Source organism: Symphodus melops, assembly GCF_947650265.1.
Source record: "Symphodus melops genome assembly, chromosome: 10".
NCBI classification, from domain to species: domain Eukaryota; kingdom Metazoa; phylum Chordata; class Actinopteri; order Labriformes; family Labridae; genus Symphodus; species Symphodus melops.
This window is the reverse complement of record NC_136700.1, coordinates 1,625,645-1,652,169: the sequence shown is the minus strand read 5'-3', so window position 1 is coordinate 1,652,169 and position 26,525 is coordinate 1,625,645. Positions and strand designations below refer to the sequence as shown.

The 26,525-nt window shown below is 45.6% G+C and overlaps 1 protein-coding gene across 2 annotated transcripts; it reads left to right on the top strand.

The window, feature by feature from the left end:
* The first annotated feature begins 459 nt into the window (after nt 1-459).
* On the top strand, nt 460-26,238 carry pak4 (p21 protein (Cdc42/Rac)-activated kinase 4). 2 transcript variants are annotated; one of them, XM_079354060.1, is made up of 11 exons: nt 460-669; nt 14,537-14,776; nt 14,887-15,080; nt 15,174-15,381; nt 15,482-15,715; nt 15,859-16,314; nt 16,418-16,551; nt 17,593-17,719; nt 20,825-20,950; nt 21,029-21,163; nt 22,352-26,238. In XM_079354060.1, the coding sequence occupies exons 2-11, from the start codon at nt 14,573-14,575 to the stop codon at nt 22,505-22,507; spliced, it is 1,974 nt and encodes a 657-aa protein (XP_079210186.1). In that variant the 5' UTR covers nt 460-669; nt 14,537-14,572; the 3' UTR covers nt 22,508-26,238. The 2 variants fall into 2 exon arrangements, with proteins under 2 accessions (XP_079210186.1, XP_079210187.1); XM_079354061.1 differs by lacking the exon at nt 460-669 and adding an exon at nt 7,145-7,242.
* Nucleotides 26,239-26,525: the final 287 nt, after the last annotated feature.

Below are 26,525 nucleotides of genomic sequence, written 5' to 3'. Positions count from 1 at the left end.
CTTGGATTGCAGTTTTGTGTAAAACACAGAGCCATGTCCTGCTTTGTCATCACTTTGTGCCTCTGGGTTGTCAGCTTGTAGCTTCGTGTAAATTAGATTTCTTAATTTTGTGTTAATCATTGACTTTTTAAGTGATGGAAAAGAAGGTCTGCTACTGGAAAAACTCTTGATGAGGTACTTAATCAAAATCATCTACATTTTAAGATCATGAATGTCTGTTGGTGCTAGAACAGAAATTAATTCTTTTTGTCGTACATGGTAGAAGAAAATGAATTTAAAAAGTATATATAATTATAAACGTAAATATAAATGTAAATTAATTAAAAAAAACAAAACATAATTATAATCAGAATAAAAACACAAAAAAAAACACAATTTAGGAGTATTTATATAATTCTGTTGTTTAGTAGTTACATGGCTTTATGCTAATCCTCCCCAGCGGCCCTTGGCTGACTCGGTTGCCATGGTGCTTTGCTGCAGTTTCCCGGATGTACTAGTCCCCCCCCCACTCCTTCTCTGTTCAACATGGCGTCAGGAAAGTGAGACTTCTGCTAATGTTCCAACAGTTTGTCCAAAGTTAGCCGGTGTCCGCTTTAATTCCAACAGAGGGAAGTTTGTCTCCATATCGCGGAGGCAGCAGAGGAAACTTGTTCCGGGTTCGTCTCCTGGGTGAGTCAGCACATTTAGGTCCCGATACATGAAGGCGCGTCTCTGCTCCCCGTTTAGATGCTAACATAAGCTAACGTTAGCCTCTTTTTATATGATCTGAAAACAGCCAGCTGGACTGATCTGTGTGTTGAAGATTGTCTTCATGCGAGGTGTGATGACTTGTAGTGTTCAGTCTGTGCTCCTGTTACAAGTTGAAGCGTTTGTTGTGAAAGTTGTTCACAAGTTAAAACTCTGAGTTTGTTTGTTTGTTTACTAAAACGCACTCAGCTCGCTGAAAGGCTTAAATACAAATCCAGGAAACTATCTGGTTTTATTTCCTGTTCTTCTCATTTACGAAAAATCTCGAATAACTTCTCTTAATTTCCATTCTCTTGGTAGTTATTGATAATACATCCCTCTCTTAACCCTGACTGTGTGAGACTTTTCTTTTCAGGATCAGAATCAGTTTTAATGTTTAACACAAATAATGTAAACTTCAGTATAGACTGTGCTCTCTCTGCACAATGTAAACATTAAAGAAGAGGACGTGATGGTAAACTGTCTGATGTGCTGATGGGAGGTAAAAAGTATACAAACAGGAGTTTGTCTCAATGTTGAGAGTGGTGTGAGAGATGCATCTCAGACAGGAGAAACATGGAAATCTTTGGGACACATAATAAATATATATAATAGTCAGAGACTCCTAAAAATCACGAAACACCATCAGGAGTTTACCTTTGAGTAAATATTAGCTAAAAATATAAACAGGTAATTAAAGACGAGACTAAATAAGATAATAGTGCAGTGGGGAGAAGTGCCAAAGGATGATGAGGTGGTTATCTTTTTACAGTATTTACAGAGTGTGCGTATTTACACCTGTGTGGCAGGGTTGTGTTTGTCTGCTCAGACTCAGAGAATAAAAGGGATATTGTTTGTCTGAGATTTGATCATCAAGTTGTTCTCAGCCCTTTATTGACCCCCACTTTTAATGGTCATTGCTCCGCATCCGCTGGCTCAGCTGTCGTCCATTTATAGAAGACCTGAGGCGGGTTTTTTTTTTTACTGCTGTGTGTGTGTGTGTGTGTGTGTGTGAGAGAGAGAGAGAGAAAAGAGGGTTTTTTTGCGTGCAGCATGGTTAGTCATCAAGGTTGTGTGATTATCGTACATTCCTGGGATGCCAGAGCTGTATTGAGGGGTCACTCTTCACAGACATGATTCCCACAGCAGTGAGCACTCCTCTCAGAGTCAACCCAACAATACATCGTGCTCTGCTGGTTATTCAGCGAGGAGAACTAGGTCAGGGTTGGGTAGCTCATCAGGAGTGACTGTACAGGTCAGACGGTGGCAGATCAAAATAATGTCTCAGTGAATTTAAGTTTTACAAAATGAAAGATGCTTTAAAGATGCACCACCGATATTTAGATTATCGGTCATTTAAAATAAGTCAGATTTTAAAATAAGCGAGGGATGAAATGTGCTATGAACTTTGTGTTGTTGGTTTTGTTACACAGATAAATTCACTGCTGGAGCCACAACAAATATCACTAGACTACTAATTCAGATCAGAATGGGGGAATGTTTTTATTTCTCACAATACTTTTTCAGGCTGTTTAACCAAATGTGAAATAATCAGCTGATTAATACATGAAGAAAAGGAGTGTCACCTGCAGCCTGACTCATTATGAAGTTTCACTTTTAGGAGAAAGTATTTGACTGCACCACACGGCACAAGTTTAAACGTTAAGACCACATTTTATTTTACTTAACCGTGCACAGTCGGACATTTTAAATCAACCTCTTTCTCTCTCACATCTTGGCAGGAGATCTCAGATGACACAAATAGCCTGGAGATGTTTTGCAATCCTTCTTTAATAGATATACAGGGAAAAAAACAAGTATGTAAAATGCACTCAATCAACATGTGTTTAAATGTACCTGCAGCTTTTGACAGTGGCTGATTTATGTTGCAAACACTTCGAACAAGAACACATTCTGAGTCGTCATCCATCTTGCAAACCGAGCGTTGGAGGAAGGGTGTTCATAGCGGATCACCACAGGGAAGCAGAGACAATCAGGAAGAGTAGATGACCGTCGACGGACGTGTCCAGCAGGGGTCGGAGCTCACGGCAGAGCGGGTGTTGACGTTAGATGATGGAGGTTGACCTGGAGAGAGAGAGAGAGGCAAATACAGCTGCTGCTTCTGCATCTTCAATGAACCCTGTCACAGCTTTCACGTCGACATACAAGGTGGAAGAAAGATGGCGAAGCCGTATGAGCAACATTTATGATCGCTCCTGTCGGTTTATTAATTTATTATAAAGCATTAAAGTGTCAGCTCCCCTTTTTCTGTGATGTTGTTGTTGTTCTACTTTGTGTCCTCGCTGGTTGAGTTTATGCTCTCATATAGGGGCGCGTCTCTCTTCTTTCTCCTGTTGTCAGCCTTCACAGAAAAACATGTAGCTGGAATAGAGGGACGTGTGTGTGTGTGTGTGTGTGTGTGTGTGTGTGTGTGAGGGAGAAAGTTAGCAGAAAGAGGGAGGGGGAGAATTGAAAAGATGAAAGTGGAGGTTTTATTTCCCTGCACAGTGGTTGTTTTGGGTGTGTGTGCCAGAGAGAGAGAGAGAGAGCGAGCGAGCGAGAGTGCCAACCCAACACTGGGCCAGATTCAGCTAAAGGCTAATAGCCAGACAACGACATCTGCAAAGAAAACACAGCAGTGAAGTAAGCAAAAATCCCCGAACTCCACCTCACGTCAGGGGAGCGGTGGGGGAGTCGATCGCCCTTCATGTTTTCTCTCTTTCTCTCTTTTCTTTTTGTAGATATTTTCTATCGGTTTGTCTTCGATCTTTCCTTCAGTTGATCAAAATCCTAACGCAGACAAAGATAGCTGCAGCTGACATGATCCGTGATGACGCTGCCAGAAGCCTTCATCCTCTGCATGCAAAAAAAAAAACAAAGTGAAAACTTGAAAGAGTCCGGAGACACGGGATGGAGCTAAGCTGACCTGGGGTGAGAGATTAAAAGAGTCCTGGTGAGGAAGAGACAGAATATGCGAGGTTATGATTCCTCACTGTAATGGGGGGAATGGGAGCCAGGCTTGTTGCCTGAGAGGAAAGAAAATCCTCTCTGGAATGAGTGCAGGAGCCAACATCAACACGGCCCTGTAGGTGCTCAGGAACAGAGGCAAGAGCAGCGTATGAATAAAAGAAATATTCAATATCGCAACAATAGCCTGTTTTTGAGACTCAGTTTCCTCCACAGGGTCTGATTATTATGTAAAACATGCAGGGAGAGAAAAATCAGAAGAATTTTGATTTGTTGTTAAAGATTAGCTTCGATTCTTTCCTTTTAGACTTTTCATTTAAAAACATGCTTCTTCTTCTTCTGGTTATTATCATAATAACTCATAATGTTGACCCAGCGTTGCGTTCAAACAGGAAGCAGCAACAACGGCTGTCCGGTTTTTCAGATCAACAAACTTTACAAGCGGAAGTGTAAAGAGTTGTAATTGTGATCACGCAGAGGGAGCTGTCCCTCATCTCATCTGACCGTTGTCATGGAGACGGGTCAGTCGTGAACGTGTTCGAAGCGAGCTGAGGACGTTTTAAAGTGTTCCGGCCATCTTTCTTGATCAGTGACGTGGATCGGTGCGGTCGCTCCGGTATCTTTACTTCGGTCCCATCTCTAAGCTTTTTTTGGCCCAGATATCGTCTTTAAATTGATAAAAAAAAAGTGATCTTTAAAGCCCAAAAGCAACAGATGAAGTGATTTCCAGTCTTCCACACCGGCTCCATCTTGTTCCACTGTACCAAACTCTTTACCTGTTACATGAGAAACAGCTTACCACATCAAATAAACCCCCTGTGGGTCTTTTTCTTTGTGCTCGAGCAGCAGCAGCTCACTTTGCATGTACAGTTGTTTTATTCTCTGCTGAAAAAAACCCAACTCAAGCTCAGGCCTGCATGTTCACGCTGCGATATGGAGCTCTAACAAACACGGGCACACAATGCAAAGACAGATCTGGATGGAGGCGGTGTTGTTGTGCCCTGGTGTCCAGTTGTCCTGCTGCTGCAATGCGAGTGAATGAATCTGTGATAGAGGGAGTGAAACAAAAAAAAAAAGCTGCTTGTTTGTTTGTCTTTTTTTGCAGCCGTTGGTCACTGGAACAGTCTGCATGACGCAGCACGGCTGTCAGCGTGCATGTGGGGGATTCTTCCTGTAACGTATTGTCCTCTATTTGTTTATCACAGATTTGAATTCCTCAGAAAACCACAAAATGAAATCTGATTGCTTCTTGGCTTCACACTTCAGGATCTTTGAATACTTGTTGTCACTAGCCCTCAGTTGCACAAGAGCAACACTGTGAAAGAGCGCGTTTACCCGCCCCACATTCAAATCTGATCCAGCTGATCGCCGTCTTCCCCGCGCCGTGCGTCTGGTCTGAACAACATCCGACACAAAATGTCCGAGCAGCGATGACTGGACTCAGTAATGACAGAGAGGACTGATGTGGTGTTTGACTTCAACCCTCTCTCTCTCTCTCTCTCTCTCTCTCTCTCTCTCTCTCTCTCTCTCTCTCTCTCTCTCTCTCTCTGTTTTGACAACACGCCATCACCACATAATGATGGTGATACAGCCCACAGTGAATCGTGTGTTTTACACGACACCTGTCTGCACCAACATGTTATAAGGAGCAGAGTACAGGAGAGATCTTATATTCGTCTTGTGGATTATCGAGCTCGCTTCCTCGACTGGACTCGAACCCACTGAGCCAAAGAGACCGTAGTTGCTTGTGCATTGTTTAACGGCCCCCGTCTCTTCCTCTGACCTTTAACCCCGTTTACCATGACTCTGTAGGCCGTCCATGAACTCGCTGCAGCCAAGTCGACATGACTGCCTTTGAGCACCGAGCCTTCAAAGGTCTGCAGGTCCTCCTGTGCAGACTCAAGCTAGCTGCCACTTTGTGTGTGTGTGTGTGTGTGTGTGTGTGTGTGTGTGGTGAAATATGTGTGCGCTCCCTCCGCCGTCTTTATCATTGACCTTTCCACATTCCTCAACCTGCCGCTGGAAGTCGGCCCTCATTGGCCGCAACACTGCATGCTTTGTTTGAACTCCGTCTCAGCGATTGGCAGGTTCCTGTGCTCCTCTGATACGTCGAGCCGACCTGTTCTCGCTTTATTTTTTACGCTCACAGGAACGTGAGCAGGCCTTTCCTCGTCCTCGCTTAGATAGACGATAACAAGACATCCACACATATGAGGAAGTGATCTGATGAGATGAGCTTTGACTGTACATTTTCTAGCTTCAGCTTTATGTGTTGAGTTACTTCTTCTCGGAGTTTGGCGAAGTAACTCGACACTACGTTTTGTTGAAGGATGCGTGGCCTCGGTGTGAACGGAAGGAAAAGGGTTAAATTAAAACAACAGTGCTGTGACAGTCTCTTGACCAAACTCGAGCTGCACGTGTAAATATCTGCACGCCTCTGTAAAGTCTCCGTGATGGACGCGTTTATATTAGCAGGCCGGCTCGGTATTTCACAGACGCCTGCCTTGATCAGACTATCTGATGAGCTAAGTGTCATTTAGTCAAAAAAAAAAGCTCTTTAAATCTTTCTTTTCCTGCAGCAGTCGACGTCACACATCTTCTTCATCTTGTTCTCTGCCTCATAAATGTTATCAGTCCAGTTGTTCTGTTTGTAATTTCATGCAAAGGGTCAATAAATCTGTCTATTAATCCATTTTAAGATGAGAAATAAGCAGCCTTGTAAAGTTTGCTTGTGAATTAATTCACACACGTTTCCGTTTATTGGAGTCAGATTCATGATTGCACAATAATAATAATAAAATAATGCACAAGAATTACAGATCATATTTTACTTTACTAAGATGCTGCTAAAGAATCAAGCTACAAAAAAGTTTATTTTTTTAAATCAAAAGGTGTATTTTTTTTACATTCTTATATTTTTGTCTAATTTAATTTTGCACTGTGTGATTTTCACTTCACATTTCTCCTTATGCGAGATGAGTAAAGGATTATCTGACAGTCTCATTACAGCAGCGAACAGGTTACAGTTTACACCTGTGTGACGTCACAGATATCACGTTTGACCGGAAGGAAGGACAGTGAAAACAGCGACTTTTTATTATATTTTAATATCCTCCTAGTGACAGGATATTAAGGCGCTTATTGTCCTATTATCTCTCTCTCTCTCTCTCTCTCTCTCTCTCCCTCTCTCTCTCTCCCTCCCTCCCTCCCGGTGACGTCATGAAACTGGGCCGCGGTGCGAAACCGGAGGAATGCGACACACTTTGTATTTACAGACCGAAGCCTCACAGCGCTTTGACTTCTTCTTGGAGGACTCTTTTAAATAACTTGACCGTCTCCTCCTCTCGGAACGTGTCCGGCTCTTTGTGGGGTTTTTGTTTTGTTTTGTTGGAGAGAGAGAGAGGACGCGACGACGCTTCAACTTTGGGTTGATTTTTGCTCCGCGGAAACAAGTTTTGCGTCTGCAGGGAGTCCGTGTGTGTTTCCTCTCTCAGCTGCGTTTCCGACATGAGCTCAGGTGGATAGTGAGCAGGCTACCTGTGACTGACAGTGAGTACAGATGATTGTGTAAAGTGCGTAAAGCAGCGAAGTTAAGAGGTGAACATTTGATCTTGTGATTTGACTGAGCTGCGTTGAAAGTTAATCTGGGTCCACAACAACAAAACTGTGTTGTTAAAGCCTCACAGCGGGGATTATGTGAGTCAGAAAAGCATAATAACTTTATTGTTTGGCTTGTGTGAATGGAGGCAGCAGATAGAGTGAGAGTCTGTCTGTCTGTCTCCCTCCTCCTCCTCCTCCTCCTCCTCTTCCTCACTATGACCATTCAAACCTGTTACTGAGGGCTCCTATCTGTGACAGCTGCTGGACTCCCTGCTCATCTGTCTCTCTGCACAAGTGTTGGTGACACATGGAGAGAGTTTGTTACCTTGTGACCTCAGCAGGAAGTTGAATGTGTGTGTGCTCTTATTTACAGGAAGTTTGTTTAATGCATCAGAGGCCATTTACCAAAAGGAAATAGTGAATCATGAATCTGCTCCATATCTTCATTCACTCCTTTCTTATTTAATCTGAATGATCAACATTTGATTTTATTAATTAAATACAATGATACAAACACGCTCCGCTCCCTTTCAAAATAAAACAACTCGTTATATTGCTGAATCCTGAAAAGTGTTTAAACAAGTAAAAGCGATAAAAGTGTATTTTAAGTGTATATGAATACATGAAAAATAAACAGAATATGAATTAAGGAATAAAAATGACATTTAGATTTTTTTTTAATCATTAATCATTATTGACATCAGCTGGTCGATGCCGTTTATGTCACGGGAACTAAAAACAAGTTCTCTATCTGAACTACCTGAGTCTATAAAATGAGAGACAGACAACACAAACACTCTCTCTCTCTCTTCACTTTACTTTAAGTCTCAACAAAGAATAATTCAAACTCACAACTTTGTCAACGATGAAAGTAAAACCAGCGAGGAGGCTTTTAAGTGTGAAGTCACGTGACAGAGAGCCGGACAAATCTGTGATAACGAGCAGATGACAATCAGTGAACTTGAATGTGGCTGGGACAGTGTGCAGACTCGACACACACACACACACACGCACGTCTCTGTACAAATATTCATGGATAACATTATAGGCACAGCTGCGTCAGTGTGGACACAGCATTTGACTGGTGTCGAGGCAGAGCGAGTGGAGGTGTGACGTCGCAGGGACCCGAGCGCTTCACGTCCACACAGTGTGACTTTACAGCGCTGTTTCAAAGTCAGCAGAACAGGCAGGAGCTCCAAGGTCACACGGCGAACATGATGTTTGCACTGAGTGAGAGGTGTGTGTGTGTGTGTGTGTGTGTGTGTGTGTGTGTGTGTGTGATCTCTGTTTGCCAACCTGAGAGGACAGGCTATTAATTATCACCCTGATTCAGCACAGCAAGCTAAAGTCAGAGTATCACAACAACATCGTGGTTGGTCTGAGTCCCTGCTCGTTGGCGTTCGCTGTCATTGCAGACTCGACACCTGTGTTGCACTTGTTGCTTCATCTTATCTCCAGGGTCCATTTAGGTACGAGACACTCCGGCGTCAGAAATAGCCTCCTGACGTCTCGCCGTGTTGTGCTCGGCCCCCGGTACCTCAGCAGATAGAGGCGTTTTTAGAGGCTCTTCATCCACTCACTTCTGGGAGCGAGGGGTTAAAGCTGTTAAATGTTTACGATTCATCGATCACGGCGGCCTTTTATCGGAATCAGGACGTCTTCTGAGCAGCCATTTAACATCGTCCAAATCTTTGCGTTAGACCTGGGACGTGGTCATCGACGTCGAGTGTAAGCAGTGAGAGGACGTGCGAGATTGAAAGGTCGTCTTGGACAGATGTGTGATTCGTTAGTTGAAAGCGAATGAGTCACATGATCACCTGAGTTTATTTGCCTTGTTAAAAGTCGAGGTCGGCTCCGAACCTTCACTCAGTGAATGCTCTGCTTACTGTAAAGATTCTTCTTGTGACCTTTTTCTGAAGAGTGTTTACGTTCGCCCTCTTGACCCCTGAGTGTTGTTAGTGTCTCGTCGTGAGCGCAGCTATGTGCGGCATGTCTCCACAGCGCTGCAGCCGGGAAGTCATTTAAAGTGTAAGAGAGGGATGAAGCATGCGACTCATGATCGATGGCGTTCAGTTCGATCAGGCACATCCTGAATCCAGCTGTCCGACAGATTCAAAAAATCACTTTTTTTCTCTCTCATTATTTCTAGATTTCAGAAGATAAGCAATGGTGATGAAGATGAAAGCCTGGTGCTTTGCTCAGTGGTCGAGTCGGTCGCCTCTCTACCTGAGGGGGTCGGGGGGTTCGATGTACAGCTCCTGCAGCCACATGTCCGATTCAGGCGAGACATTTAAACCCCCTTCCCCCCGAGTTGCTCCGTCTGCGGCCTGTGAATGTGACCTTCAGTGTGAAAACAAACTCAAGTCTGAAACAAAACATTTCAGGACGTTTTCCTCTTCTAGTTTAATTTAAATGATTGTTTATTGAATGTCGACTGATGAAATCTGTGGCGTGATCGATGGCTCGGAGGATGTGAGCTCTTCTTGTGTCTGTCAACGGGAATGATAACATTTAACATGTGTTGGTAGGTTTACAAACTGCTGCCATGAATTAAATAAGACAGAATCGCAGCGCTCCTTTCCCGACACATTCACTCCCTTTAAAAAAAAGCTGATCCGCTTCCAAAAGAGCTTTTTCTTATCCGGCTGCTTCCACAGTTCTTTGGACTACAGCTGTGTCTCTGAGTGAGGACCACCCATGTACAGTCCTTGAATCAGACCAGAGGACAACAGCTTCATCCAGAGCTCATCAGGCCGACTCTGGCCCGCTGACAGGACAGGCTTTCTCACTGTTCAGCCAGGCATACGTCAACCAACCGGGAGCTGGACGAGCGGGACAGACGTTTGTTTTTGAAGTGAGGGAGCAAAAGTGGGGGGTGGGGAGCAGATAGAAAGTTTGAGGGGCGGGGGGAGGACAGGGCAGCTATAACCACAGAGATCGTTGTGTTCAGGGAGGGAGCAGCTTGTTTTGATCCCTTTAAAGCTTCATTCACACTGTTGCAGTGGGAGGTGCTGCAGTCACACTGTAGATTTCTCCTCAGACGTTTTGCAAAAACATCATTTACACCTGGAATGGAGATCCGACGGGCACGCTTTAATCTCTGCTGGTCCCTTGTTTGCTTTGATCAAGCAATGATTGAGTAAAGCAAAGATGGAGTAGATTCACTGATTCATGCTTGTGTTGGATGACTGTTGTTTTTAAACGTGTGTCTTCATGTCCTAAAGGTGAACTCCTGCACACACTGCCCGTCTAACCTGCACACTGAATCTAGGACCAAAATGTTTGTGTCTCAAATGAGTGAAATATCACAGCGTGAGATCATATAAGAAGTGGTTAAATAGAGCACTTTACTGGTTGTTATTTTTTATGATACATGTGTTAACTGAAGGGAGAGAGGCCTGAATGAATTAACAGATGACTGTAAGAAACTCAGAGTCTGTGAAGCTGAGTTTATGATCTCTCTTGTTTCCGTCTCGTGTGTTTAAAAAGTGAAAGGAGCAGTTCATCAGGTTGTCAGTAGAAGCTGACACCTGTTGCTCTCGTCGTCCTTTCATGACTCTGAGGTTCTCACGCATTGTTTCCTGTTTTATTCTGAAGGGGGGGGGGGGGGGGGGCACCTGCTCCAGCTGTCAATGACTGCATGCCTGGAGCTCACCTGTCACTCAAACATATGAATGAATTCACAGTTATTAAATCATACTGTGACGATGGAATCAGAGACATTTGCCTTTAAAATAAACACATGCCTAAATATTTATAATTTGGAAATATTGAACTCGTGAACCCCCGACTCAGATTTTTCTGTTTAGCCCAAAACCTAGACCCTGAGTTATGTTCACAATGCTGCAAATATCAAATTCAAGAACAGAGCCTCTCTCTCTCTCTCTCTCTCTCTCTCTCTCTATCTCTCTCTCTCTCTCTCTCTCTCTCTCTCTCTCTCTCTCTCTCTCTCTCTCACACGTCAACAAATCTTTGAGGTCGCAGTGATGTGCTGGCTGTTTGGCTCTCTGTTCACACTTCATGGTGTCAGCAGCAGTTAAATCTTGTGTTTTCACCGCAGCCCTCAGGCCAACTCTTCCAGATATCTCCGACAAAAACAACTTAAAAAAAAAAATCCACAATCCTGCGTGATTCACAGCCAGACCTCTGAGTGTGATTATGAGACGCACAGTGTCATCTTATGTCCCCACATGAGTGTGTGTGTCTCACTGATTTACTGTCAAACTCTGAAAGCTTTCAGTAAGATACAAGGACTGAAGCTGAAACTCTTCCCCTCGCAGCGATCGAATATAGGGTTCACGGTCACGTTAGTTTATGTTATTGTTCTCTGCAGGCGAGGAAGATAAGTCCCCAGCCTCGCCCTCCAGTCTTCATCACTTTAATTCTTCTTTTGTATCCGTGTCCCAGAGTTCAGATGCATTGATTGGCTGCGTTGCTGCCTCAGCTGAACACTAATGATAGCCTCCGCAGTGATTAATACGCCTCCTCTGTGCTGTCACTGCGCTCATTATAAGTGAAGAGAGGCATTTATCACCGCAGCGTTGCAACCTCACTCTTATGAGATAGTTTGGCTAATGGTTAGAAAATACACAGCGGAGAGACGGTTTATATTGACGTGTAGCTTTTAGCCTCGTCCACAGGTCCACGCCACGCGCGCTGTCTTCTTAGAAACGTCTTCATCCGGGTGATATCGCTAAATGCACCGATTGTCCTTCACGGGCGAAATTCATTTTACAAAATGGTCCATTCAACACGTTGGGAGAGTTGATGCACGTGTAAGAAGTCCAGTTAGCAACATTAGCACTAGCTCTGCCGTCGCACTAATCTCATGTAAATAAAAGTGACAGGGTCTCGCGGTAGTTTCTTAAAATCTTCACCCTGCAGGAAGGAGTTTCCTGACATGTTTTTAACTTCACAGTTTCCATGTGTATCAAACAGGAAAACCTGCCTTTTAACCCTGAACATGAAATTCAAAGTGTTTCTTTTGCGTGACATGAAACCTGCCCTTCCCATGTGCAGATATGCAGTAAAGACTAAAACATGTGATTGAATATGTTTTTGAAAAAGCTCTTGAGATGGGAAAACATGCTGAAAATAATGAACATATGAGGAAGAAATGTTGGGAAAACAGGAGGGGCAGATAATGGTGGGTTGTTGTGTAACCTCAAATTGGAACTGCGGCACATGTTGATTTATTCGCTCTCATTACAACACTGACACATCTGAAGTGAAGCTGTGCACGAGGCAGTGACATGAACCACGCCTTGGCTTGAACATCACGTCACTCATCCGATTCTCTGATACCGTTTAGTTTGTGAGCCGTGCCGTTACAGGACTCGTGCACACATCTCTCTAACGTGGCCCGTGATCCAGATTTCTTTGTGCGTTCGTGTTGTGTTGAAGTTCTGAGTCACGGCTGCGTTGTTGGCTGTGAACCCTCTTCCCTGTGTGTTCCTGGGCGGGTCCCGCTCCACTTGAAACACTCCTGCTGTGAGAGACTTTTATTAAAGCTGTGGACGCCATGACTCATGACCCCCCCAGCCCCCCCCCCCCCCCCCCCCCCCCCCCCCCCCCCCCCTCGCTCAGCTCACCCACCCACCGTCCACCGCCTGCACCTCTCTGCTGCTCTTCTGATTCCTTCTGTTTATGTTTTTCTGTTTTTTAAGATCAGGCCAGTGTTTTGTAGAAAAACAGGACGAGAGGCGGTTCTCGCTGCCCCCCCCCCCCCCCGGTCAGCTGTACAGCACGGCCTGCTTCTGCTTACCACACAGAGATCTGGCGAGGTCATGTTTGACTACCGGGAGTGTCTCCTTTGATTCCCACTGAGTGAGGGACTCGAAGCAGAGCTGCAGAGAAATGTCGAGCGGTTCTTTGTTTCTCGTCAAGTAAAAGAGCAGATTTAATAAATCTTTTTATTCTTTTATAAGCTGGACTATTAAGATGCGTTCATGTTTTTATTTTCTAATGAATTAGTCTTGACATTTCTTTTTTTTTTTTGTCTTTTGTGCAGCGTTCTCACCAACATGTCTCTGTCCTCAAACACTTCTTGTTTACTATCAAACATGAGGAGAGAAGCAGCTTCTCTTCACATTAAACCTTTGAGCTTAAAGATGAATTTTAAAGAGCAAAGATAACTGCAATATTTACTCTATTAAAGCTCCAGTTGGCCGTGCTAGCATGCACGCTATCTGTGAACCAAAGCAGCCAATAGGAGTTCAGCTGTCTCTATTGATGATGTTACTCTGGCGTTTTGTAACAGCTTGGGTTCATGCGTCTTGGTTAACGCTGTTCTGGAGACTGTTGGAGATCATTTAGCCAAAAAGTTCACAATCACGCTTCATATTGACCTCACAAAGTCCGCTTGTGCCGCCGCCGCCGCCGCTTTATCATTCACGAGCAAAACAACAGTGTCGACACGTCGCCGCAGAGGCGAGAGAGAAGTTTCAAACTGAACTTCAGGAGGAAAGGAGGCGCGACGTTGCTCTGCTTGTAACCTAGCAACACAACATCTCTTAAAGGTACATTACACAATTTTACAATGGCAGGTCCGGTCCCACGTCAACTAGTTGAGTTTGGAGGACAGACTTTGTGGTGCTGTCTTCTTGTCTGTTTTGCGCGTCACACAGAGGTGTAAAAAAAAAAAAAAAAAGAGTGATTGTGTTGTCATCGGATTTTAACCAGCTCGAGAGCTTCAGATACCAGTGCTGGGAAAAAGCTTCACAGGCAAATCCTCCCACTTACACACTGATAAGTTCAAGTCAGAGTTATTTTTAGATGTATAGCAAAGTGCAGAATCTGTTCGTCTGTTTCTCCTGACAGAAAGCGAGCTGGGTTGTGTTTGAGCTGCGACAGAGATGCACTCTGAAGATGCTGCTCGTTGGTTATCTCTCCCCCTGCAGGCTGCTCGTGTGTTCTCGTGGGCTTTTGTCCCGTCGTTGATAATTGGAGAGCAGAAGTCGTCTTATTGTAGAGCCTGCTGATGATGACCTTCAGCTAAAGGTCAAAGCTGCTTTAATGTCAGATCCACTCTAAACGCTCAATGAGCCGGAAGGCGGCTGGGATGTAAATGAGCGGCTGAACTACACACACGCTTGTTTGTGGTGGTGGACAGTCTGTGAATGCGTCTCGACTTGTGTCTGTTTGCACGCTCGTCGCTCGTGGGCACTGATGAAGACGTGTTTTACATATCCTACTTGCATATTTCCTGCTCACCCTCCCTTCCTTTCCGCGTCTTACCCTGCAGGTCTGATGCTCGGCTGCCGCTGCCTCAGCCGCCATCATGTTCACCAAAAAGAAAACCAAGTCTCGCATCCAGATCTCCGCCCCGTCGAACTTCGAGCATCGCGTGCACACCGACTTTGACGAGCAGGAGCAAAAGTTTGTGGGGTTGCCGCGGCAATGGCAGTCGCTCATAGAAGACACGGCCAAGAGGCCCAAGCCGTTCATCGACGTGACGGTCATCACTACCGTGGAGCCACGAAAGGTGGGAGGAGACAAACGAGACGATTCATAATTAAAATGAGTTAAATGTTATTTCATGTTTATTATTATTGCTGCGCTGCGGTTCATTAAATGTTCCTTTTTAATCTTCAGACGATAGTTCGTGGCAACAAGCTGGGAGTCGACGGCTCCCTGACCTGGCTGCTGGATGAGTTTGACACCATGTCTGTGACTCGCTCTAACTCCCTGCGACGGGGCAGCCCTCCCATCCAGCCACGCAAAGACTCTTCAGGAGGAGGGCAGGAGAACGGAGACCCTCACCACAGACACTACTCGAACCCCGACAGGTGAAGAATGCACGCTTTGTTTCTGCAGCTCACGCTGACGAGATGTTTCACCTGCAGCACCTCGACTTATCTTTCCACCGCCGTATTTCTCAGGGACCGACCGAGACCCGACCACCACAGCGGAGGCGACCCCCGTCAGGGTCAGCGAGCTATCCGTCCTCCTCAGCGGGATGATGGAATCCAGGGTCGGCCGCAGCAGCAGCCCCGCGGACAAGAGCCCAGCAGGGTCCACAAGGACAGACCGGGCTCAGGCCCCCCTCCTCCCCCTCACAGAGACCGAGCGCCACGGGACCGGGACCAGGTTAGGACTGCAGATGGACCTTAAACCATACAATATAGTGCCATCAACTTTTTTTTTTTTTTCTGGCTTCCCAATAACCAATAACCTTCGTTGTCTTCAGGAGCAGGCGCCTCACAGGGATCAGCCCGGTGAACATCGACCAAAGTCCAGCTACATGGTGCGGGACGGCAGCCCACAGTCACCCAGGGACAAGAGGCCGCTCTCTGGACCCAACATTCGTACCCCGAACCTGCCGGTGACAGACGGGGTGGTGAAGAATGCCCAGCAGAACTCACGCCCGTTTAACACTTATCCGAGGACAGACAGCGAGGGCGGACGCAGCCCCACAGGCCAGGTCGGTACACGAGCATGTGCGGTGTTGTTAAACGCAACTACAGATCATTTTAAAATCAACAAATCAATCTCTCTCGTTTCTTTGTAAATGCATTTTTTTTTAACGAATGTATCGTTGTTGGTGACTTCTCTTTTTCGATTCAGCCGGTCCGACATCTTGACTCCTCCCCTCAGAATGGCCCCTCCGGCGGCTCCACTCGAAGTTCCTCCGGCTCAAAACCTCCTGTAAGCCACCCTCATCACACTTCATCACACCCAAGCCTGACCCCTGAATCCACCCAGCACCCTCACACCCCTCATCCCGCCGTCCCAGCCCCGCGGCCCCCCGGCCCCGCTGGGCCCCCCGCCTCCGGCGCTCCCACTCAGGGCCGCTCACCGCAGAGGGAGCCCCAGAGAGTTTCTCATGAGCAGTTCAGGGCGGCGCTACAGATGGTGGTAGATCCAGGCGACCCGCGGACCTACCTAGACCACTACATTAAGATAGGGGAGGGATCCACGGGGATCGTGTGCATCGCCACTGTGAAGACCACCGGGAAACTGGTGGCTGTGAAGAAGATGGACCTGAGGAAACAGCAGCGCAGAGAACTCCTCTTCAACGAGGTAGGAGCTCACGTTGAGAGTCGTTTCCTCCTCCTGCCACCTCCATCCCCTTCCTGTTCTGTTTTTAGTCTTAACGAGTGAGCGACCTGTTCTCTACCTGCAGGTGGTGATCATGCGGGACTATCACCATGAAAACGTGGTGGAGATGTACAACAGCTACCTGGTTGGAGACGAGCTCTGGGTCGTCATGGAGTTCCTGGAAGGAGGAGCTCTCACTGATATCGTGACGCACACCAGGTGAGAGATCAAATCCAGGGTTAGTGTTACACGAAGAGGCGGTTCACAAAGACGTAAACTTCTGTTCATCAATAAAATCAGTTAATATTTAAATGAAGTTAAAATAAACACACACACACACACACACGCGTCTGTGTTAAAAATCGACAAATAATAGAAGCCTTTTCCATATATCCGTTCCCCTGTTGGCCTGTCAGGCTTTAAGTGTGTTCTCTTATCACCGTGTTTCGACTGACACCTCATTGGACCAATCAGGACCTTCCGTCCCCTGCGGCCAGGCGACGACAGCCAATGAGAGAGCGCGAGTAGAAACCAGGACTTTCTTTCTCTCCCCTCAGTGACCTTCATCACACACAACACACGTCCGTTCAGAGTCAGGGGGCAAATGGGGTCAGCTGGTTAGCTTCAGCTTCATCGTCTCTCCGAGGGGAGATTTGTTTTGGAGCTGGATAAAAACAAGAATTAAAGAGAAAGACTCAAAACAACAAAGAGTAAATATGACAAATAGTAAAAAATGGCGGGACAGAGGGTGAGTGTGAAGATCTTGATTGACCGTGACTTTGTGAGGTTGAGGCTCCTCGTGTTAATTTAATTATTAAGCAGCTGCACAGCATGCAACATTAACCTGTGTGGTAAGATCTATCTGTTTTATTCTATACAATCAATACATTTAGTGTTAAAGAAGCCTTTTCATTTCTAATCAGTCATTGTTTCTACCTCAGCACTTCTTTGCATCCTGCTTTAATACATTTAGTGGCCAGCTTGTCAAACTGTTTTCTTCCACAAGGGGGCAGTGTCACCTCAAAGGCCACCTGAGTCATTTCACAAAGTCTTCACCACAGCTTTTTACTTTTTGACTCAAATGAAAACACTTCTAGTCTTTATGAAGCGCGGAGGTTGTTTTTGTTGTTGTTGTTGTTGAAAGGCGTCATCACTCTGATCACACGTCACTGTGATCGCTGAAATAATCTAAATTAAAAGAAGAGAGGACGTTTCATGTGTGAGCTGACGTTTCTCTCTGCTGTCTCCTTCTCTCCGCAGGATGAACGAGGAGCAGATCGCCACAGTTTGTCTGTCCGTGCTGAAGGCGCTGTCTGTCCTCCACACGCAGGGCGTGATCCACAGAGACATCAAGAGCGACTCCATCCTCCTCACGCACGATGGCCGAGTACGTACCTCACACCTGCACCTCAACTAGTGCACTTAAATAACATTTATCCTGGTATGTTTAAACGACCCAGTGACCCGTACACGTGGTAACAAACGTCTCCTACTCCGACATGTCAACGTGATTGCTGATAAGAAAGGCCTTTTTAAATGGCCGCATGCTGCGAATACAAACAACCTGCAGAGTGTTTGATGAGTGCAGAATTCAAAACCTCAGCCGGGGAGAGAACTTCCCCTCCTTTTACTACAAATAAAGGAAATTGTGTGCGTGAAAAAGGAACCGAGCATGTCCACTTCCTGCCCGATGACGGGCAAGTTTCTTCTTTCTGCAGAAAATAAAAACCAACATGAAACCTCTGATTTGTCAAAGTCAGCGTCCACACAGAACACGGCCTCTGGTCGACGTTCAGTTAAAATATATTCTGTCTTTAGTTTGACACAAGCAGCATGTAGCATTTGTTTCTGCTGCAGAATGTGTGCGTGCTTCTGCTGAGTTGCTGTTTCAGCCACATCGTTATTATATGAAAGCCTGTCTGCAGTCCTTGGTACTCTACATGCCTTTGCATCGCCCTTCAAGGTTATACAACTATTCAGCTCGTTTTTCTTCATGCTGGTTGAGTTTGAGATGCATACATTTAGCACGCATGAAAATGAGCTGACATATTACAGCAAGTACACAGAACACATGAATTACATTCAAAATAAGCTGTTTCTTCATCGAGCATTTTGTGTTCCTTTTTGAGCCTTGACCTATTTCCAGTTTTTGTTTCGTTGCTCATATTTTCTGCACAATTTGCCAGAAAAGTTTGCGACATGTTTCTGTTTTTCAAATGATATCTGGTGACATTTTGCTGAGTAACACTGCATTTAGTCATTTGCATTTAGTCTGTGAATTTATTCATTTGCGAGCCGTGCAGCTTTTTGCTGAGTCCCTCACACCTACACTAACATGACCTATAAAACACGTCACACATGTGAAGTTCAGATGAACTAAGGTGAAAAACCACAGCCTCCCTTATGAGTGTTGGTGGTTTAATGTTATTTTATAAGTTGTGGTTTCACCCATCGACTCCTCGACCTGCAGCAGCGTGCAGACCCGACAGACACCTCGATCTGCAGCAGCATGCAGACCTGACAGACTCCTCGATCTGCAGCAGCGTGCAGACCTGACAGACTCCTCGACCTGCAGCAGCGTGCAGACCTGACAGACTCCTCGACCTGCAGCAGCGTGCAGACCTGACAGACTCCTCGACCTGCAGCAGCATGCAGACCTGACAGACTCCTCGATCTGCAGCAGCATGCAGACCTGACAGACTCCTCGACCTGCAGCAGCGTGCAGACCTGACAGACTCCTCGACCTGCAGCAGCGTGCAGACCTGACAGACTCCTCGATCTGCAGCAGCATGCAGACCTGACAGACTCCTCGACCTGCAGCAGCGTGCAGACCTGACAGACTCCTCGACCTGCAGCAGCGTGCAGACCTGACAGACTCCTCGATCTGCAGCAGCGTGCAGACCTGACAGACTCCTCCATCTGCAGCAGCGTGCAGACCTGACAGACACCTCGATCTGCAGCAGCATGCAGACCTGACAGACTCCTCGACCTGCAGCAGCGTGCAGACCTGACAGACTCCTCGATCTGCAGCAGCGTGCAGACCTGACAGACTCCTCGATCTGCAGCAGCGTGCAGACCTGACAGACTCCTCGATCTGCAGCAGCGTGCAGACCTGACAGACTCCTCGACCTGCAGCAGCATGCAGACCCGATATACGCACTGATCACAGAGCAGCGCTGTGCAGAAAAAAAGCCCCTGTGGTTACTAGTTTAGTTGCTTAAACTCCTGCTAATGAAAAGCTTCAAACACAAAACTTCAAATCCCATTAAAGCCTCTAACATGCTGTTGCTGGTGTCAAAGTTAGAGGTGGATCTAGAGTCAATTTGTGTGCACCAACGATGTAAATAGTTCAGCTCCTAGTTGGTATTTTTTTGTGCTCAAATACTTTTTGGACACTTATGTTTTTTACAAATTCCAGAAGAGAACTTGTGTGTTATTTTTCATGTCACCAGCTGTAGATGTTTATTGGAGGAAGAGGTTTGATGTCAGTGTCACGTGTTTTCACAGAAAGCCTTCGGCTGCTCGCTCTGGTGTTGCAGTGCTGGGTTTGTTTTGACCTGCTTGGTCTGGCAGAGGAAGCGGACCAAAACCACGCCTGAAATGTTTCTCGGCAGTAGGTGTGGTTTTTGTTAGTGCAACAATGTGTTAGCAGGAAAAAAAGTAGGTGAAGACGTTTCATCAGTTCTGTGGTTGAGTCGAGTATTGAAGCTGAAGCTGTTTGTTGTGACCCTCAGGAGGTCAGGTGACAGTGTAGGTTCATGTGTGTAATGGTCATCACGTCTGTTTGGTTCCTGTTTCTCAGCCACCTGTGGTGAGTGCGTCTCTGTTCAGATACCCAGCCATGCAAAGAAAGAAAGAAGGGTTAATATTAGCAAAGACTGTGGGAAAGACTTCACAGACCAGACTACTCAACTGTTAAATCATGAAAATGAAGCTGTGCGTGTGAACCTCGATTTGAAATATGATTTGATGTTGTTGGAGCTCAACAGATTATTCCATTTATTGGACTTTTTTTCTCCTCTAAGCCTCAAAAGATGCCTCTAAAAAAAATGCAATAACGAACAGAAAAGTGACAGATGGTATGAGTTTACTGAGCATTGATTCATGTTGATCAGCTGTTTGATTTCTTCGACGTCACATTCACTGTTTGGATGATGATCAACATATCAGGAAGTGTATCTGAAGGAAATTACCTTCCCTACCTTTTAATTACGTGAAATAGTTGCTCTTATTTAAAGCCATGATTCAGACTGTTGGGGTGTGTTGCTGCTGATATCGAGATAACGGTGAAATAGTGATTCATGCTGCAGCTCTGATCTGCAGATGGATGCACAACCTGCAGGATGACATGATCATCTTGTTATCAGAAGGATTCTAGTTTCCATTTATAGTCAAAGTCAGCTGACCGTTGGTGTCTGAGCTGTGATTGGTTGATGCTGATATTGTTGTCCTTCTGTTTTTCCTTTTCACCCACCACGTTGTCCGTCTCCAGGTGAAGCTGTCAGACTTTGGGTTCTGCGCTCAGGTGTCTAAAGAAGTGCAAAGAAGGAAGTCTCTGGTTGGGACGCCGTACTGGATGGCACCAGAGCTCATATCCAGACTGCCTTATGGGCCGGAGGTAATACTCACTCTTAGTGTTTAAATCTGAACCTGCCAGCCAGCCCACATGTTGATGGCGTCTCCTCGCTGTGTGCAGGTGGATATCTGGTCTCTGGGGATCATGGTTATAGAGATGGTTGATGGAGAGCCGCCGTACTTCAACGAGCCGCCGCTCAAAGCCATGAAAATGATCCGAGACAACCTGCCCCCTAAACTGAAGAACCTGCACAAGGTAGGTACAAAGACCGAAGCCGACAGGGACCAATCAGGACGTTGTTGTTGTAGCTCAAACAAGTCAGTCGTTGCAGAGTCCTTGATTGTTAAAGAGACAAACTGATTATTTGCTCACTGGTCTCCTCCACTTTAATAAGTCTCCGAGCTCCTCTTCATCATGTGTGTGAAGTGTGTTGTTGTAAATCCACTCTGATCCTGTATTTGATCATGTCTATAAACCCCTCTATTTCAGCCCTGCTCAGAACAGGCTGTTTCTGTGTCTGTAGCTTTAAATATGTAAATGAGCTGTGTCTGACCACGCCCCCTCTCTGGAAGGGCTCGGGTGTACTCTGTGCTTTCTGGCTCCATGTCCTATTGTTTACGGTGAGAAGGCAGACCCAGAGGGCAGAACAAACACCTAGCTGTGGGAGTGTCACCCACCTGGGGGAGGGGCTACTGCCCTTTGTGATGTCATGAAGGGAACATCTCCAAAGGCCTGTTTGAGCACACATTTTCTGAAAAGTGGAGCAGGCAGGAGACGGAGAGGATGGACTTTTCTCATGATTGGGGGGTTTGTAGACAGACATGCTGAAGTGTATTTTAAATAATATTTGACCTTTAAAGTCAAAGAGAAAAGAGTGAGAATCCATCAAAAGACATTTAGAAGGACACACGTCTCCGTCCCTGCTCTCAGTCATAATAACTAAAATAAACTCTGTTCACGTGGAACCTTTCACACGTGAATGAATGTAGGTCACTGTGCTGAATAAAAAAAACCCACCCTCACTTCCTTTGAATGAACTGAACAAACACAAACAAGGACACGATGGCATCATGATGTTATCAAGACGGAACATTAAACCCCATAATTCATCTTTCAGTAAGAGCTTGTTTTTCCTCTTAGATATCCTTTAGCATGAGATGTGCTCGTGTATCACAGAGAGTGCAGACATCATGACTCATGATGCTCTGTGTGTCTCTGCATCCACAACGAGAAAAACCAGACGAGAGCTGATACTGAAATGGAATTTAATAAGTTGATACCCACAGCAGGAAAACACACAAACGCATGAACCCAGTAACTCGAGCCTGTTTGTGTCTCTTTGTGCGTCTGGTGACCAGATGATCTGACTAAAGATGACAGATCCTCCCTGATCTTCTGCATGTCCTCGCTTTGTGAAAACGTGTTCTCCTTCCTCCGCCGCAGGTCTCTCCTCTCCTCAAGGGCTTCTTGGACCGGATGTTGGTGCGTGATCCGGCTCAGAGGGCCTCGGCCAGCGAGCTCCTCAAACACCCGTTCCTGACGAAGGCGGGCCCGCCGTCCTGCATCGTCCCTCTGATGAGGCAGAACAGGATGAGATGAGACGTGTGACGCCGAGACCTCCAGACTGCGGAGAGCGCAGCGTGTGCAGGTTCAGGTGGATCCGGATCCTCCTGCACACGGGCGAGAGGAGTCGTTTCTTTTTCCCCCTGTGAATCACTGAACCGAGGGGAGTGTGCTCCCTTTACAAGAGGCAATAAGGCAGTGTGTGTGTGTGTGTGTGTGTGTGTGTGTGTGTGTGTGTGTGTGTGGTTGTAAACCATGTTGGTAACACTGTTAATGACGGTGTTTCATGGAAGAAGAAGAAGAAGCCACAACCGGCCTGGCGAGTGATTTTGACTTCTTTTAAACATTTTCTTCCGACCTGGAAAGAGTTCCACTTCTTTATATTTCCATTTGGACCTGAGCTGGATTTGAAGTTTGAAGGTGGTTTTTGCACACCGGTCCGCCGCTCTGACGGGACGCACGGGCTCGCTTGGCGGCTTCATAACTCTCACTGTCTGAGGATCAGGGGAGCCGACTGCTCTCACTACAAAGACTTCAGACGGATCCCAGACTCGGACTCGATCCTCATCACAGACAGAACTTACTACTGAGGGAGGAAAAACTTTACACTCAGACTTTTATTGTAGCCGTATGAAACACTAGCTTCGTGTTGGAAACAATCACACACACACACACACACACACACACACACTACGTGAGGAGATAAAACACTGGAGTTGTGTTTTTTTTTTTTTTTTAACATGAATTGAACTCTTTGTTTCCCTCTTTGTTTCCCTGTGTAAGTACAATGATCATAGAGAGAGCTATATATCAGTTTGGATGTTTCACTATCTCTATTTTGTGATTGTTTTATGATGAGGATGGTTTTGTTTCACCGTTTATTTTAGAGGAAGATGTGATCGATGTTTTGAAGCACTGTTAAGAGATAGAAGCTGCACTCCTGCTTAATTTCACACGATAGACACTAGACTTTTTATTTTGTGTATTTTATTATTCTAGACTACGACATGTGAGCAGGAAGTGGGGTTTTTTTTGTACCGAAACACGAGGGAGAAAAACAGACCCCTTACAAATGAACAGAAAAGAAATCCTGACACACTCTGACCTTCTGTCTGCTTTGATCAGCGTCTGTTTTTAGATTCATGATTTCAGCAGACGCTGACTCAAACTGAAAAAATCGTCTGTGAGGTAGGAAACCAACATGAGCTGCTTTTTATCCAATCAATGACTGAGTTGTTTTCATTCTGCGGTGTAAGCCTCTTGTTAGTTTTTCTGATGTTCTCCTTAACGCCACTTTGTCCCATTCAATCGATTTCGTCTTTTAACCGCAGCTGCTGAACCCGTCTCCTCTGTGCGAGTGCTTCACTTATAAAGCCCCCGAGGAAGAGGAGCAGCTTCGTCTCGTCCCGTCACCTTCTCCCAGCGTGCGTGAGACGACCTGTTGTCTCACGTGTTGCTGCGAACGTGGACCGACGAGATAATGGCGGAGAGATAGACAGTTCTCCTCTGTAGTTTGACACTGTATCTCTGGTAGCCGTGAACAGAAAACGAGAAGGCGTCTTCCTCCCTCTCACGTAGAGATGCACATGAACACATTCCCCTCTCCTCCTCCTCGTCTTCCAGCTGAGCGGCTGCAGAGAGCGCGACCAGTCGTTAGTCAGGACGTGAACACAGAACACTAAAAAAAACCCGCTGTGCGTGTTTCTCTGTGGATGACATCAGAGGAGCGCGTCCTCGTGTTTACATGCGACCTCCTGTCACAGAGACGTTTGTGTGTCCCGGACAGCTCTGCAGGTTTTCTCCGCTCACATTTCTACACGCACAAACAGAATGAATGCTGTATCGATGACTGCGAGGCCTTGCGAAGAGTAGGAGGAAGACTATTTTCCTTCTTTTTTTTAAACCGAGAAGTTGGTTTTATTCCAAGCTCCCAGTTTGTTTTCTAAAATTGTCGAATATACTGAACCTGCACAGAACGCCATCCTTCCACGTGTGTCGAAGGGGGATTTTAAAGAAATGTAAAGCGGCCGTCGTCCTGTTTGTTGGTTTGTAGCTGCACATGTTGGAGGATGAAGCAGCGACAGGCTTCACAACACGTCGGTTCATCTTAAACTCTCCTCCTTCAGGAAGCTTCAGAGAAGAAAGTTTCTTGTGGGCGTTTGTCTCCTCTTCAGCTCGGAACAGTTTTCCGGATGTGTCAGTTTCGGGATCTTTTTTTTTTTTTTTTTTTTGGGTCTGAAGTGGGTCAATCGTGACTCACACGTTACGAAACATGTAGCGATGTTTAATGTTTATAATTAGAGGCAGGAAGGGCCGAGCTGAAGGAAAGGACGAGCTGACCGACAATCAGCTGGAGAGATGTTTCTAGTTTTTCTGTTTTTAGCAGAATCTCACATTTCAATATCTTTTTAAATCCAGTGAGAGACATCACACGTTGACTCATCACTCAGCGCTGAGTGGGTCAACAAACACACCTCACACTGAAGGTGAGACCCTCCTCCTGATGAATCCTGGGAAATGTATTCTTTGTGTTTCCTGCTGTTCTGTTTGACGGCTGCTTGTCTGGATTCTGACCGAGTATAAGAGACACAATCTTCGGAGGTCAAAATAATAAGAATGCTGGTCGCCTTAAGGGTTGGAGTTTGTTGTTTTTTTATGAGGTTTAAATAAAGTTTCCACGCTGCGGCCCGCAGAGAGAGAAAACCGAAGCTCTGCTCCAAAGTTACAAGTTTAAAAATGTCCGATTTATTATTCTGATATCAGCGACTCTGTTTTTAAAGACGTTTGTTGTGTTGGCGTGATCTGCTCTGTCATGCAGCGTTCCTTCAGTTCAGCTGTAAACAAACAAACAAACAAACATGTTCCTGTTACACTTCATCTCACTTTACATCTGTTTTTTTTATTTTTTTATCGTCAATGTGAAAATCACTAATCGACTTCTGCTACTGCTGCTGATTCAGTAGACTGTAAGCACACTTAGTGAACCAGATTCTACTGCTGTGTGTGTGTGTGTGTGTGAGAGAGCTCTGTGAAGCTGTGTGTGTGTGTGTGTGTGTGTGTGTGTGTGTGTGTGTGTGTGCATACTCGGTTCATGCCTTAACATTATCGATCACTACTTGACAGATTCATGACTCTGAATTGAAACTGGGACTGTTGGAGACGTTGAAAGGAGACGCTGCAGGACGCTTCCTCTCGTCATCGCACGGAGCTCCTTCAGGCTGAAGCACTCATTAACATTCCTGATGAGGTTTTGTTTTGTTTTTTTTAAAGTGGAGGGCTCTTCAGCTTGAGGATTTTTCAATAAGACTTGAGTGCGTGGGAGTCCAAAAAAAAAAAGGGGGATTTTTCAGGAAGCAGGACTGATGCGACTCGTTTCTGTTAACGCCTTTCTGCTCCACAAAGAAGCTTTTCCTCTTCACCATGAGCAGCTGCTGTCCTCCTGTTCAGGGTTTAGTGCCTTGCTTTGCGGCATCTCAACGACTGCCCAGGTAAAGTCTTGCTTCTTGGAAAAAAAAAAAAACCCTGTAGGACTCGTTTCTTCTGCCAATCAGCAGCCGGCTCGATCAGATATGTGACAACAAAAACTATTTCATGGACTCATCTGGTTCTCATTGACTCTCCTCTGGTGTAAAAAGCTGTTTTTTGATGACATGTTCTGTCAAACAGGTTTCCGACCGTCGTTCCTGCACCATCCTGTTTTTGTAAATCTCACTGGTATTGTAAAAAAACTAGATTTCACTTTGCAAATACAGATTTTTTTAAAAGTCTCCCCTCCTGTCTGTTGTCTGTTTCTCAACACTCCTGCTCTGTCTGCTCATTTCATTCAGTAGATAAAATACTAGTTGTTTTTTTTCCTGGTGTGTTTGACCCTTTAATGTCACAAATTTAAAAAACCACATCACCAGAAATGAAAAGGAAGAAGAGGTGAGCTATAAAAAGATCTGTTCAGATAAATGAGGCTGCAGCGAGTCTCTGATCATCTTTCCTCTACGTAATAAACTGAGCTGCTACACATCAGCTTTCAGAGAGAAAACTTCTTTTTTTTTTCTTCAAA